The sequence below is a fragment of the Zingiber officinale genome, chromosome 8A (genome assembly GCF_018446385.1).
Source record: "Zingiber officinale cultivar Zhangliang chromosome 8A, Zo_v1.1, whole genome shotgun sequence".
Taxonomy (NCBI): Eukaryota; Viridiplantae; Streptophyta; class Magnoliopsida; order Zingiberales; family Zingiberaceae; genus Zingiber; species Zingiber officinale.
The window spans coordinates 42,009,879-42,025,935 of NC_056000.1; the positions used below are offsets into that span (position 1 = coordinate 42,009,879).

Here is a 16,057-nt window from a genome sequence, read left to right on the forward strand (position 1 = left end):
AATCGGAAAGTGTAGCGTGTTACACTTCTCCGAATATTTTACTCGATCCCCTCTTCCAATGGTTCCGGAAGAGAGTTTTAGTGAATTATCTGTCAATAGGTCTGCAGAACTTGAGTCTTGGAGTAGAAGTCGTAGAAGGCTCTGAACTAAGAAAAATTGTACAACTTAATCCAACAATTAGTTTTTTTATTCCTTTGTATATTTTTAAATACAAAGCATGTAAACTGATTTGAAATAGAATAAATAGATACAACAATCTTTTCTTTATAATGATCCAGTCCAAAAGTGGGAAGGTGGGAAGGTGGAAAACTGGAAATGTGACGGCTTCGCTGACTGGCTAAAGACCTCACTCCACTCTGTAAAACTAGTAACGTTCGTATCGAGTCAGGGAAGGGATCCCCGGCGTTGTCCCTCCGACGCTCAAGTTAGTCACCGGAATGTGGAGAAAAGTGGAACAACGATAGAACTATGTGCAAACAATAGATAACGCGTACCTTCGCTGATGATGGACCCTCTTTATATAAAGCCCTGGTGGGCGATGTGCGATCACCAGGTCCCGTTGTCAGGAAAGGACCTGTCAGGAAACTACCTCAGACAACATACCTTAATAGGGCATGTATATCCCTGACGAAACAGTAGAAGTTTCTACCGTATGATCCATCTATCGACCATGCCTCGTGTCAACGACACTACCTCCCAAAAGGATGTCGAGAGATACTACAATGGTCATGTTGCTTGGCCAAGTGGGGTAGCTGCTCGGCCGAGACTCCACTCCATCCATGGCAAGGTCCCGTTGCTTGGCCGAGCGAGGTAGCCATTCTGCCGAGATCCCGCTCCGTCCATGGTTAGGTCCCATTGCTTGCCCGAGTGGGGTAGCCGCTCGACCGGGATTCTTCCGCTCTGTCGACCTCAATTGCTCTCCCGTGCAATGACTGAGTAATAATCTATCCTTCCTCGTTCGGACGAGCTATCCGGTCCCCACCGGCGTCCTGCTACTCCATATTGAGCGTCGACTGTCTTACGTATCACCTCAAGCTGGATGGATGGTCTGCTCGAATATGTCTCCAGCCGATCGAGGCCTGACTGCCCGACCAACCATTGTCATTGTCCTCCGTTCAACCCTTTGACACCCGGATATTGACCACCTTGATTTTGACCTCCACCCTAGTAATTGACTCTGTGCTAAGTAGACCTCCCTCCATCGCCGCATCATATAGAATTACAATTCTCAACAAATTATGGCTTTGTGTCATCTAACTAGTTAACGAGTGTCAACCTATGCGTTTAAACATACAGAAGTGTAACTACTTTTAAAAATTAAGTTATACAGACAACTCGGAATCAAGTGGCTCCAATGAGTTAAATGATATGCTTCAAGAATCAAGATTGCCCAACATTTATAGTAAAAGAGTCGATCAGTGAGTCTACCAAGTCGCTGCAAACAGAAACTTGTATAAGTGCCTCAAGTTGGAGATGGACCACATGTAGGATTTCAACAGATAATTGAATCTACTGTCATCTAACAGAAAACTCAAAACCATCAAAACAAATACCACTTGTTTCTAATGTGTTCTGTTGCACATCATCAACAATGTTTATATTTTGTGATTGTTTGGTCCAAGGAGCACCATGTAAAATATTTTCCATTTCTGAAATGAATCTATCGAGTCCATGTTCAAGAATCTCAAGGGCATCTTTGGAAGGAGAAATTTTACTGCAACTGACTTGTGACACATGTGACTTTCTCAAAGTCAATGAATCTGGGGCACTGGAGTCCTCTACTTATGGTGGTACACTATACACTATGCCATCTTTGGCATACTTGGTCCATCTCAAAATATACTGAGGAGGTAGGAAGAGAATGTTATTATTATTAAGAACCTTCAAAGCATGCATACACAAGACACCCATTGATTCAAACTTCTTGCAGCTACATTTAATTGTAAGATTGGACGGACTAAACTCAACAATCCCAGTGCACTTTTGAGGAACTGAGACTGAAAGTATATATTGTCCCATTCATCGCAGTAAGTTCATATAGGCAAGCAAGTTGGCTCTTATACTCGTATTCAAAATCCACATATATTCTCCTCGTATATGATTCTGCGGCTTCAGCTAGAACAGGTATATCAACCAATAAGGCAGGTTTAGTTTGCCTAGATTCGTAATCTTCAATAAGTTCCTTCTCACGTAGTTGAGTTAAGGCCTTGAAGTATTGTGCAATAAATTTTGGAAGAGGCAATTTCCTGTAGAAATGAATCTTAAAGAGATTATCCATGCTTTCAGCCCATTGTTTTGTCATCATGGTAGCACAAAATGAACTGTTAAGGTAAGGAAGAGCCCATTTCTTTCTGCTCAGGTACAAATCCTTCAACCATACACTACTTCCAAGACCATGTTTAGAAAGCAAGTTGTCCCATAGCTTACTGAAAACTTCTTCAGAGCTACCTCCAAATATGCAATCTTCAAAATCTTTGTGAAAGTTGAGTTCACAATTGAACACAGAATGGTTTTTGGGAACATTTTTTAATATATGCCATAAACAAAACTGATGGGATGCATCATGGAAAGACATAGTAACTGCTTGGGATAATTCAGCACATTGATCTGTGAAAATTGTTTTTGGTTTTCTTCCAGACATAGCAGCCACAAAAGTATTAAATAGCCAAATGAAGGATCCAACAGAATCACTCAGAAGTAATGCATTCCCAAATATAACAATTTGCTTATGATGATTCACACCAACAAATGCTGCAAAAGGTATGTCAAAACTGCTCGTCCGATAGGTTGTGTCAAACAAGAATGCATCCCCAAAGTAGGCAACATCATTTTTAGACTGTCCATCTACCCAGAAGAAATTGGTCAAGCGTTCCTTTTCATCAATTTGTACTGCATAGAAAAATGATGGATCATCAGACTGTTTATTTTTCAGAAAATCTAGAACGAACTGTGCATCTCCTTTCTCAAGATCCCTAAGCCTTGTAGTGCTCAAGAATGACTGATTCTTCATATGTAATTCATTATCTTCTGTGCCATGTAACTCCTTTGAATGATTATCATGCATCTGAGATGGTTTAACCCCACATTAGTAATCTGCTTCAGTAAAATTTGCCCGTTCAACAAGTAATTTCTTTCTATGAGAACGCAACATGTGTATCTTATTTGGGCTTGAAAGTGGATGATTATGCTCTTCAACAAACTTATTTATTACCCATGCATTACAACGGTTCACTTTGAACTCAATACGAGCCAAACATTTTGTTCTCTCCAACGGTCGAGGTTTCTTAGTTACATGAGTGTGATGCTCTTGACGAGTACCTTCATTGCTACATACATAGTGTCTATCACGTATGCTATTATCTCTTCTTCGAGAAAGATGCCCCTTGCGTATGCTAAAACCTTTTCTTTTAGCATATGAATTATAGAAATTAAATGCTTCCTCTTCAAAGTGAAAAACCATACCCACCTTCGGTTCCAGCCGTAGATAATCAGTTGTCTCATACACCTTTTTCACTAGTGGATCCACGTTTCCAGTATTTTTTACAGATCCATCAACACCAATTGTACTTCTTCCTGTCGTATCTCTGTCAACTACATGTTATGTTGCTTGGAATCATCTACAGCAGTGGCTATTCCCTCTGCTCCATTGAGGCAAATTTCATTTTTTAAAGAGGCACTAATTCTTTTTGTTAATTTGTTTATTCCATTCGTACCTTCTCCCAATACATTAGAAGCCACACTTCCTTCTAATGACCTATCCATGGTCTTTGTGCTTCACACTGAACTGTCCATCGTTTTAGTATTTACTAAGGATCCATCCATATGGTGTGTTTACTATTATTTACCAATATTATTCCTGCTCTAGACGGTTACCTTCAAGCCAAAACTCCTACAATAACCATACATCTTCAACCCATGGAAATAATCAATAAACTTCAACCATATTTATTAGAGGTGCATGCTTTAGGATTTCAACCATATTCCTGCATGCTTTAGGATTTCAGAAAAACACAGTGAATATTTATTCAAACATATCTGCAGGAAAAAGAAAAAGTAAAATTATTGATCACTTAAGCTTGAGCATTTGACATCTAGTAAGCACATCAGTACATGACTGCAGACTCCAACTTGATACTTGCAGCAACATTTGTTGGCTAATGAAAGTCAACACAACCACAACAATAGGTGTTGCTGTTAAAAATATGGAAAGTAAATTACTAGCACGCATACTAAATCAAGAACATCAAAAATAGTCAAAACCCATCATGCAAAAACTTTGACAAGGAAAACGTGAAAAAAAAAATTGTAATTGCAATACAATCTAAAAGTGAAGTTCATCTAATTCAAGATTTTTGAGAAAATAAACTTATTCCATCATCATCTATGCCAAAAGATAAAACTTAAAGAAACAATTTCACACAAGTCATATAAAGAGGGGATGATGAACCCCTTGGTAAGACCAAATGTGCAACAAACAACAACTTGAAAAGATAAGATTTATCTGCTGATAGCATATCATGAATGGGCTAACAAAAGCAAAAACAAGTGGGAGGATTGTTAAGTAGTTTGTTAGCTTACGCCATCATTTGAAGATGTGATTTCATAAACCTCTTGTTGATAAATCTAATCCAGGATAAAAATGCCACTAACTTCATCGCTGAAGGAATTGAAGAAAGAGCATTGATGAAGTGCCCAATTGAAGTATACATAAATAAATAAACCATACAAATCACCTTATTTTCAACTTCAATAGCTTAAAAAATTGTGTTACTATATAGATTTATTATTGTCAGAACACTCAGTTGATACTGATGCGGATGGATTTAGTTGAATTAAATATGCTTGATTTTTTTTATCAATTCTAATGTGATTTACTATTGGAACAAATTTATTTCGTAACAAAAGCACTTCAACATTTTATAGTTCTAAACTTCACCCAGTAATTGAAAGAGCACAAAGCACTTCAAAGTTGTAAAATTGTGGTTCTCTCACCTCTTAGAACAAGCACATATAAACAATTGCCCACTGATATGACGCTCCAGTTCACAAATGAGCCTTCACAAAATGAGAAAAATTCACAGAACAAATCTTCCACGAAAACTTTCCATTTCTTCGAGAAATCCAAAAAAAAACATTTTGTGAGACGGTTCGTAACCTTTTTTTTTTTTTTGAGAAAGACAAAACTAACGGACACCTAATTCCATAATCTAAAACCAAGTCATTGCAGAAGCATCAAACAATGTATGCTGACTATGATCATAAAAGTTGTCTGGCATTTACGCCCGCAATGGTGATCGCCGTGTTGGATGACCACCGTAGGTACGGAATCATACAGTAAGAATTTAGAGCAAAATTAAGAAATTCGAGTCTCGGCCTGCATTTGGGAAACGAGTAAGACCTGTTCTACGTCGCTCGATCGCCCACGCCATCGCTCCTGAGTCCTGCCTCTCCTCAGCCAAAGGAACGTCGCCGCCGTCGCTCCTGCGCCACCGCCGTCACCGGGTAATCGCCGTCCTCAGTCCGACGCCGCCGAGCTTACGGGGCTAGGGAAAGGTTTTTGTCACTGAGGGGCCGAGAAGAGCGACGGGGATGAGCGGTCGGGTGGGGGAAATGGGGAATTCTCTGAATAGCCATGGGAGTTAGAAAACGTCTCCAGATTTGAGCTCGAGCTGATCCCAGCTCGACCAGCTCCAGCTCGAGTTGAAAAAACAACAGAGGCTCGGCTCGACTAGTCATGCTCGAGCTCATCTCGAAAAGTTCGAATTAAAATCAAGCTTTCGAGCTCGATCCTAGTGTACTTTTTTTTATATTATAAATCAAACAATAATATTCTTTTAAAAATAAACTTTTAAAATTTAAAATTTTACTTAATACTTTCCATTAATTACCAATATTTATATATATATATATAAATAATATATTATATATGGTCTGGTTCAATAGGACTTGATAAGTCCTCGAGCAAGTATTAAATGAGTTCAAGATCAACTCAAATATTAAATGAGAAGATTCGAGCTCAGTCAATTTCAAACTCGGTCAACTCCGAACTCGAGTTGAGTTTTGACCAAACAACTCACAAGCGACTTGATTCATTTGCACTCTTAAATTTGTTCAATAATATTGTCATTTTTTATTGTTTAGCCAACTTGAGTTTTGGCACTCAATTATTTTCATATACAAGAGGAAATTTCAATTTTATATTTTTCATTATTTTTTATTAAAATTTTTTTAAGGAGCTTGAAACATGATTTATATATGGAATAAATAAAATTGGAGCATTTAAAACAAAAATTATTTTAAAATATTTTTTCTTTTGTTTTCCCGCTCCTCAACTAAACAAGATGAATTAACAATAATATATTTCTTATTGTAACACAGTCTATTCTCGTATGGTAAATTTTGAATTAGTAAAAAGGGCTTTATAAGCTTGAACAAGTATCAACATTTTAGTATTCGATGCAGGGAAACAACTGTTTGTTATGAGGCCAGCAAAAACACTAATTCCTTTCTTATAGTCAAGGATGACAACATTTGGCCCGGACTGACGCAATGATTTATATAAGGATATTACTGTCAATAGATCTAGGATTGATTCTTAGATTATCTCAACTCCTCCTTACATATTATTACTAAGCAAAATTCTATATGATTTTTCTCCCTTATAAACAGTAGGGATCACTCTGGAGTCAACGAGATAACGATTTTATCTTTTACTGTTAAAGTATGACAACATTTGGCAGTGGCAAGCCAAGGCGTCGAACTCCCCCTAATCAAGCCTCTCATTTAGATCCGTCAAGATATCCAGGCGAAAGCCGCAGCAAGGGCCGGCCTTGCTAGACAAGGAGTGGTCATCAGCTATGGAAGTCTTACCCCATGCCAAAACATCAATTCACAATTTGACTTCTTGCAAATGGCGGGATACGCACCATTGACAAACTGTCGTGCGTAACTTGTAAGACATGCCCACTTTGTCAATAGATAGATGAGACATTGGACCACCACTTCTGCCATAAGTTCTTCGGGACGAGGTCAGGAATGGGCGGCATATAAGCCAACCGATGCCCGCGGCAACGACAAAGCTAACGGCTCCGCGGCAACAGCATACTCACCAAGACCTAGCACTTGGGGGTGTCATGCGCGGCGTTCTAAATTTGGCAAGTTCATAATAGATGTCAATATGAAGGTGTTACAAGCATTGATAGGATATTTAGGAAGGTCATGCGCATGTGTTTCGATTTTTGAGTGGCTATCATGTAAGTCTATGATAGACTTTTAATACAATTTACCTTTATAAAAAAACAAAAGGTTGACAACATTTGCCTCGAGACTATGATGTGATAATAAGAGGGAGATAGGACAGGCTCCTTAGGTAATAAGGATTCAAATATTATCTAAGGCACATTATATTCGGGGAGATTTTAAAACTTATGATTATGAACCGTCAGTTAAAATCCATCTGCACTTTCCGATTTGTCACCGATAAAAAATTTGCATGAGGTGAAACCAAAACAAAAACAAATATCAGAATATGAGATCATCATAAATTGAAGACAACGCTTGAAGCTCATGAAGTATGTTGATAAACATCATCATATTCCACCTGTAAAATTTCTCACCCATTCAGAAGTGTTCTGCAACTCTCTAAAGAAGAGAGGGGATGCCATTGTCAAGTTTACAAGGGCATAAAGAATACAGACTTGAAACGCCACTGCAACTCGGACAAAAATTCTGGCAGCATTGTGAAGATAAACAATTCAAATAAGTGGCTAAATCTTTTTCTTTTTTCCGGAAATCATGAAGTAGCTTCTACAAGTGCACAATGCCTGACATCCATGGCACGACAATGGGTGCATTGTGGTGATTGTTCCGGTATGACTCCGAGTACTTGTCTTTGAAATTCAATCGAGGTGTATCAGCCTGCATTTGCCAAGATTATTAAAGAAAAGAAAGAAGATGCACATGTACATTAAGTGATTGAGCAAGTTAAATCATGTAGGGAAGAGACTTGTGCCCATGTACTTTGCCAAAATCATTAAGAAAAGAAAATATTGTGACAGCCCAATTTAATCTCATAGTCGGTTGTGGTTTATAAGTTAAGATGAGTGAGTGTCAATTGTATTAAGCTTAAATATTTTAGGCCAATGGTTGGCCTTGTCAAGTTAATAGATCAGTCTTCACGAAGGTTGTGACTTCTTGCATGTTGTGACAAAGATTCAGCTTCAAGTATGTCGAGCACATTTTGCAGTTAATAGAAGAAGAGAATGATTGATCTTTGGAACAAACACATCATACTACCTGGAGTTAGCCAAATGCATGATTTACAGGCATTTAATTTTGTAGAGAAAACATAATCAGTAGAACAAGAACTAGTGGATCGTTTTTTAAGGTTTCTAATAGAATTTTTTTTATAACTACTTTCAGTAATTGACTTTACCTCGTTAAAATGAGGTATTTTTCACTTAGATAAACTTGTAGTTTCTCATTTTATTATCAATATCAGCTACATAACAATGGCTGAGCACAAATACAGATAAATCTTTCTTTTTATATTCCATAATCCACATTGAAAAAAAAAACTCTTCAAAACAGGTAATGTTTCATGTCTATCCTATTGAAAGTTGCTTACTAAAGAACCATTATCTTTTAAGGTGAGCATTTCAATATGATGAGCAGACCCCAATTTGTAGGTAAAGGTGTTGGGTTGAGGTCACTTTGCACTACTTGTTAGGAACACATGACCAAGAAACTATCACTATGACCAAACTCAACAAGGTCAATGCCTTGATCTACCATCTAGAGTTGCCATCAAAGATACAAGTCATTCTTACAAAGCCACACGACAGAAGCTAATACAGTATACAAATGCACATGAATTTCTAAAAAAAAGTAACATTAATTATATTAACAACAATGCATACATCACAAGACATATAATGTAATATTTCAACTGAATCACTTGAACAATATTTTCGTCAAACTAACAATTAAATTAGCATGCCTAACCAAGACATAATTGCATAAAAGAAAATTGCATATAACTAAACAATACATTTAGCAAATAATATAATACAACATCTTAACCAACTCATAAGTCTATGAAAAACGTAGATGCTGAACAAAGAAATAATAACTACAACAGGACTTCTTTATTAGATATCAATCAGCATCTCTAGTTGGGAGGACTGTTTGAATTGTTGATAGCCAAGTGGAAGGTATCCATGCATTAACTATTCATGTGGATGAGGGGCTCTTAGACCTCAAGCCAAGATTGTGACCTCTTTAAGGGTCATTTGAAGGCCCCGAAGGAGGGTGAATTCCTCCTTATAGGGGATGAGATATCAGGCCTATAAGATATCAGGCATTGACAAAAATAGGAATTCTCTCAACCCCAACAATGTTCTTTTGTTTATTTTCATTGTTACCTAGCATGATTATGGCATGCTTACTTTGGCCAATTCACATTCACCTCATCCTTAAAATGTTTCCTATGTTTATATGTGTTCTCTACTTGAACTGACTTTCAAATAATAAGAGATGAATCATTTCTTCAGTTACCACAGGAATAATCTGAAATTTAGCAGCAATTTAAGATGGTGATATGTGCAAAAATGAAAATTATGATACCTGCTTCAGCCAGCATTCCTGATGCTTGTGTTCATATATATCTGGTGAATAGCACCCAAATTCTGATGGGCAGTAAACCCATATATTGCATTTCATTCCCCCTGGCTTTGTGCGTTTTGCCTGATCTAAGCAAGCCTGACAACAATCTGCTGCACTTTCTTTATGGTGGGTAAGACCCCATCTAACAGCAGCTCCATCATAATCAGTATGAAGTTCAGCATGGCATTCAGGAGGAATTGGTCGACCAGGAATTATCTCTTTTACATAAAGATGCATTATAGAATTCATGAATTAGTTCCTCCAGATTGGTTTAAATGAAGTACTATATTTATACAACATAACTAGGAAAGATCATGAGACGATTATCAACTAAATTTTCACAATCATCACATAACAGAAAAGGTCAATGCTCAACAAATTATTAAAGATTTGAAGTAAATAAATTTACCAAAATCTGGTTCGTCTTTGGGTTTATCATCATGCTGAGTGTTGATAATATTAGTTGGAATCCAAAGTCCAATTCCTTCCATTAGAAGAGGCCAATTAGTCTCCAGTGCTTGTTTCAGCATCTCTACAAACCCCAGCAGTGAATTCAAGAACAATCATCAAGGTTGTGAAATAACATAAATGCACAGGCAAACGAAGAATACTTGCTTCCCTAAAAGGGATGCTTGAATTTGAAGGTTTTGAGTTTGTTGCTTTTCGAACTTCTTCAAGCTTCTGGACACGCCATATATTCACTGCAGCTGCTCAAAAGTCAAAACAACTAACATGTCAAACTAGAACTGTTAGACCCTCCAGCTGAAGTTTATTTTTCAAATAATAGCGTCCTTTAGCACGTAAATTTCCAGGCAGTGTGTGAAACCAGGATGTAAACAGCCATTGGCATCCACTCAACCAATAATTTCTTTTGTTGCCAAGATTGAGCATAGTTACTTTGTTAAAGAACCTAAAGACTACAGAAATCAAAATATAATGTTATTTACTTATTTTTGCCTTGAAAGCATATTTTGTATTGGCGATCTCCTTCCTGAAACAAAAGAAGAATTGTACACAATTACATCCATACATTCATAATTTACATACTTCTTCCCTTTGCACATTTATTATTATCAACAAGATGTCATTTTCTAAATTGACAGAATACTAGAGCGCAAATGAAAACTGTAAAACAGTGTAACAAATATTGAACAAAAAATCATCTCATTATTCAAATGACCAAGTGGCATTACTAAAATACGCAGAAAATCGAATCAAAGGTCTTTATCATGATCGAACAATGAAATCATTGTCCAGAAAGCTAGGTTCATAGTTGCCAATAAGAACTTTTGGTTACCCAAAATAAACTGTAATGTCAGAAATGTTAAAAATATGAAACAGAAAAACAGCAAGCAACTCCTGAAACATATTCTAACTATAATTTGAAAGTCATGCTACTGAAAGAAACACTTGCTTCATCTGTACCAACCAAAGGGAAACTATCAGTCTAACATCGTATAAAAATAGAGCAGTTAGGGGGAGGACAGGATTATGTTGAAGTTCAAAGTAGCTAAAGAATCAGAGCTAGTGTTATTGGATCTAGAAGTATAAAGTTGAACTTAACTAAAGTCTGGACTGAAATTTTGAAACAGGAAGTCCATAAGAATTTTAGAACGTATTGAAATATCAAAACAACCAATTTCTTAAAGATATCATTTTCTAATCCTGTGACCTTAGCTCACCAACGTCCCAACGATCAAGCTATCTATGCATGAACGTATGATCCAACTTGGTGAACAAATTCATGAAAATAACTGATCAACAAGCTCAAATAAACATCAACAGGATAACCAACCCTGTTGTTCCGTCACGTTAGTATTGTCGACACCTTGCAGCATCTGCAGAATCTCGCTGGCCAACTTATGCATCACCAGTTGTGACAACTGAATACGCCCCTTTTTCTCTTCTCTGGATAACTTCATTCTGAGCATCCTCGCCTACTCAAGTCCAATGAAACGGGAAGTTCCACCAGTTAAATCCTCAATCCCAAACCGTGTGTTAAAGAACAGAAATCAAGCCTGCGCGCTTACCGCATTAACGAGAGCCAAAGGCCCCATTTCTCTTCGTATCCGGATCGATTCTTCCATTTTCTTTGTCTGATCTGCAACAACAAAAAAGATTCAATTTTATTTTTAAAATTACCGGAAAAAAGTCAACATATGTATACCGCAACAAGAAAAGGTTGATCTTTGTACCGGCGAGATAATTTCGGTTGAGCCCAGACGAAGGGCGGAAGAAGAAGGAAGTGTAGAACGAATGAATCACGAGGAGCGCGGCAACCAGATTAACGCAGCAAATCACAAAGGTGATCCGCTTGAAGGAACAGCAGCATCTGCCGCTTCCGCCCCTCAACCACTCAACCGCGCTGACCCTCGCCATAATCCTGTCGTCGCATTCGCATCAACCGTGGTTTCATGGCATCATCTCCGGACCTCTGCCACGCTGGACTTGGCCGGACCTTGTATGGGGTTTCGCGGGGATGGAAATTCACAGCCGGTGTCCACGGACGAGGAGGATGTTGATGCCAAATAAAAAAGCTAAGATTTCCGGATGGTCACCGGCCTTCGCCTTAGGAACGGTGGAAGGGGAGAAGAGACTCCAGCAAAAGAAAGAAGAAACTCACATCAACCCCCAACATTAGGCATATTAAGAGAAAACTAAACATATTAGGTAGATACTTTTTCTATTTACTTCTTTAAACTTGTCATTTTTTCTCTCAAACATTTAATGTTACTATTTTATCCAAAATTATTAATAATAGGATTGCTAATTCATTAATTAAAGGTTAATCAATTATTCTACTTTACATCATGTCTTACTCTCAATGTATAAATATATAGATACAGATATAAATATATTGTTACTAGATATACAAAATATGTAAAAAAAAATATTATTTGACTAATTAACATAGTCTTAATTAGCTAAACTTATGATTATTATATGAAAATTGAAATAAATCACCTTAAAAAAAACCATATAACTTCGTCTGGCGTCCTCCATCTTCTGCTTCTAAGTTCAGGCTGAGATTCTCACAGATGACACCAATTTGATCCTGCCCTGAAGCTGAGTAGATGGCAACCGGGAAACAACGCTGAGGTGGTTCTTCGTCTTCGCTGATGCTCTCCTGCTCCTGCAACCACAAGTCGTTAGTGCCAAGCCGGGAGGGAATTCCCGACGACGGCCCTCCGACGCTCAAGTGGTGGATGCGCCCTCGGCGTACAACGTAATCTTGGGTTGGCCGGCCCTCAACGAGTTTCAGGCCGTAGTGTCAACATATTGCCAAAAGATCAAATTCCCTGTGGGGAACCTGGTGGGCGAGGTTCGAGAAGACCAGGTGGCGGCTCGGCATTGTTACGTTAAAATGGTCAAGTCAAAAGTTAAAGTGGCCAGCAAATGCCCCCGGTTGGAGGTGAACACCATCAGAGAGAAGCCTCCCACACTGGTGTACGACAATAAGGAGGAGGTGCAAATACACCCGAGCCGACCGGAGGCCAATACTTTCATAGCATCCGATCTCCAAGACCATCAAAAGGAGGAGCTGATCGTCTGCCTTCGAAGGAACCACGACGTGTTCGCCTGGTCGACACACGAGTTGCCCGGAGTCGACCCGAGCATGGCACAACATGAGTTGCACGTCCGCCCAGACGCTCGACCAGTCAAGCAGAGGAAGCGAGACTTCAGCGCCGAGCAGGATTTGATCATCCGGACCGAGGTCGACAAGCTCCTGGAGGTCGGGCACATCAGGGAAATTCAATTTCCAACTTGGCTCGCCAACGTGGTATTGGTCTCTAAGTCAGGTAATAAATGACGAGTGTGTATTGATTTCAGGAATTTGAACAAGGTGTGCCCCATGGATTCCTACCCATTACCGCGGATCGATCAGATGGTGGACTCGACGGCCGGGTGCGAGCTGATTTGCATGCTCGACGCCTATCAGGGCTACCACCAGGTGCCCCTCGCGCGTAAAGATCAGGAAAAAGTCAGCTTCGTCACGGCTGATGGGACGTTCTGTTATGAGGTCATGTCGTTCGGGTTAAAGAACGTCGACGCCACCTATCAGCGGATGATGAACAAGGTATTCCGGAACCAGATCGGGCGGAACTTGGAGGTATATGTGGAAGACATCCTCATCAAGTCTCTCCAATCTGTCGACCTATGTGCAGACGTAGAAGAAACTTGCCAAACACTGAGAAAGTATGGAATCAAGCTCAACCCGATCAAGTGCCTGTTCGGCGCTAAGAGCGGACGTTTTCTAGGCTACATCGTGACCGAATGGGGGATTGAGGCGAACCCTGGCAAAATAAAGGCGCTCCAGGACATGCCACCACCCTGCAATTTAAAGGAGGTGCAGAGGCTGACCGGGAGGATCACGGCTTTATCAAGATTCATCTCCAAGTCATCCGACCGGAGCCTACCGTTCTTCAAGATTCTGCGGCGGGCAACCAAGTTCCGATGGGATGGCGAGTGTGACCAGGCCTTCGAGGAGCTCAAGCTATATCTCAGCTCCCTGCCCATCTTGGCCAAACCAATTGTGGGGGAGCCACTTTGGATTTATCTATCATCTACCCAGGATGCGATCGGATCGGCATTAGTCAGGCAAGAAGGGGGGATACAACAACCAGTGTATTTTTTAAGTCACATATTGAAAGATGTTGAGTCTCGCTACACTGGTCTCGAAAAGCTCGCATACACATTAATCCTCGCCGCTCGAAGGCTTTGGCCTTATTTCCTGGCCCACTCCATAATTGTGATAACCAATAGCGCCTTGGGTCGTGTTCTGCTCAACCCAGAAGCATCCGACCGACTGATCAAATGGACCACTGAGCTCAGTGAATTCGACATCCAATACCAACCCCGGTCGGCTATAAAAGCACAAGCATTGGCGGACTTCGTCACGGAAGTGCAAAACTTGGAGCCAGAGTCCTCGTGGATGGTTCGTCCGCTCGTCAGGGAAGCGGAATTGGCATTTTACTTATATCCCCGAGAGAAGATCGGATGCACCTATCCATCCGGCTGGATTACCGAGCCACCAACAACGAAACCGAGTACGAAGCGCTTATAGCCGGTCTACAAGCTACTTGGCACATTGGGGCCACCAAGGTACTCCTACACTCGGACTCGCAGTTAGCGACCCAGCAATTGAATGGAACTTTTGAGATCAATAGTACACGACTCCGGCTATATGTGGAAGCTTTCGAGAAGCTCAAGGTGAACTTCCAAGAGGTTAGCATCCACAAGATTCCCCGATCAAAAAACCAAACAGCAGATGAGCTGGCAAAACTGGCTAGTGCAATGACACCGATCATCGTCAGTCGCCCAATCGAGTAGGTCTCCCTAGTGGCGTATATTGACCGACCGGAAGGGATCTCATTTCTGAGGGATTGGAGGACATCCATCATCGAATTCCTCCAATCAGGAGTTCTACCGGAAAACCATACGAAAGTTAAGGAGGTGAGCCGCCCGATTCACGTTGGTGGGTGAGCAGTTGTATAAGAAGGCATTTTCACGCCCTCTGCTCAAATGTGTGGGTGTTGAAGATGCTGAATTCATCCTTCAAGAAGTACATCAAGGGGGGGGGCATCCAGGTGGACGGTCGCTGGCAAGCAAAGTTATCCTGGCGGGATACTTTTGGCCCACACTCCAAGAAGATGCAAACCGGGTGGTAGCCACTTGCTTGTCCTGTCAAAAGTATCACAATTTGACACACCGACCGACCGCTGAGATGAAAGTGTCCACTGTCACTTGCCCATTCGACAAATGGGGAATGGACATAGTCGGCCATTTTCCTATGGCGACTAGTCAAAGGAAGTTCTTGCTTGTAGCTGTGGATTATTTCTCGAAATAGGTGGAAGCCGATCCGCTAGCGAGGATAACAGAAAGTATGGTCAAGAAGTTTTTATGGCAGAACATTACATGCCGGTTCGGCATTCCCCGCCGACTCGTCTCGGACAATGGGAGACACTTCACGGGCCAAGAACTAAAGGAATGGTGCGAAGGTTATGGTATACATCAAGCTTTTACCTCTGTGGCCTACCCTCAAAGCAATGAACAGACTGAGGTCATCAACCGGGAAATCCTCATAGTACTACGCGCTCGGTTGGATCACCTGGGAGGCAGTTGGGTGGATGAACTACCCAGTGTGTTATGGGCGCTGCGAACGACCCCCAAAGAGGGAACCAGCTTCACGCCATTCCATTTGGTATATGGCGGAGAAGTTGTTGTCCCAGTAGAGATTGGGGTAGAGTCCGATCGGGTGCTTCACTACGACGAGGGAAATGATGAGAGGCGGTTGATGGAGCTCGACATGGTCGATGAGACTCGCGACAAAGCAGCCGCCCGACTGACAGCATATAGACAAAGGATGAGGCAAAACTACAACCGACGAGTAATC

The 16,057-nt window shown here is 40.4% G+C and overlaps 2 protein-coding genes across 4 annotated transcripts; both read right to left on the reverse strand.

Moving 5' to 3' along the window:
- Positions 1-1,340: 1,340 nt before the first annotated feature.
- On the reverse strand, positions 1,341-5,665 carry LOC122008623 (protein FAR1-RELATED SEQUENCE 5-like). Of its 3 annotated transcripts, none has more exons than XM_042564418.1 (2): positions 5,399-5,665; positions 1,341-4,035 (listed from the first exon to the last, which is right to left on the reverse strand). In XM_042564418.1, exon 2 carries the CDS (start codon positions 3,062-3,064, stop codon positions 1,964-1,966), a length of 1,101 nt encoding a protein of 366 aa, XP_042420352.1. In that variant the 5' UTR covers positions 3,065-4,035; positions 5,399-5,665; the 3' UTR covers positions 1,341-1,963. The 3 variants fall into 3 exon arrangements, with proteins under 3 accessions (XP_042420352.1, XP_042420353.1, XP_042420351.1); XM_042564419.1 differs by having other exon boundaries at positions 1,341-3,983; positions 5,399-5,664; XM_042564417.1 differs by having other exon boundaries at positions 1,341-3,990; positions 5,399-5,664.
- A 1,854-nt stretch (positions 5,666-7,519) lies between these two features.
- LOC122008624 lies at positions 7,520-12,308 on the reverse strand. The gene is made up of 7 exons (XM_042564420.1): positions 11,859-12,308; positions 11,694-11,764; positions 11,459-11,600; positions 10,275-10,370; positions 10,073-10,195; positions 9,625-9,881; positions 7,520-7,917 (listed from the first exon to the last, which is right to left on the reverse strand). Exons 1-7 carry the CDS (start codon positions 12,040-12,042, stop codon positions 7,807-7,809), a joined length of 984 nt encoding a protein of 327 aa, XP_042420354.1. The 5' UTR covers positions 12,043-12,308; the 3' UTR covers positions 7,520-7,806.
- Positions 12,309-16,057: the final 3,749 nt, after the last annotated feature.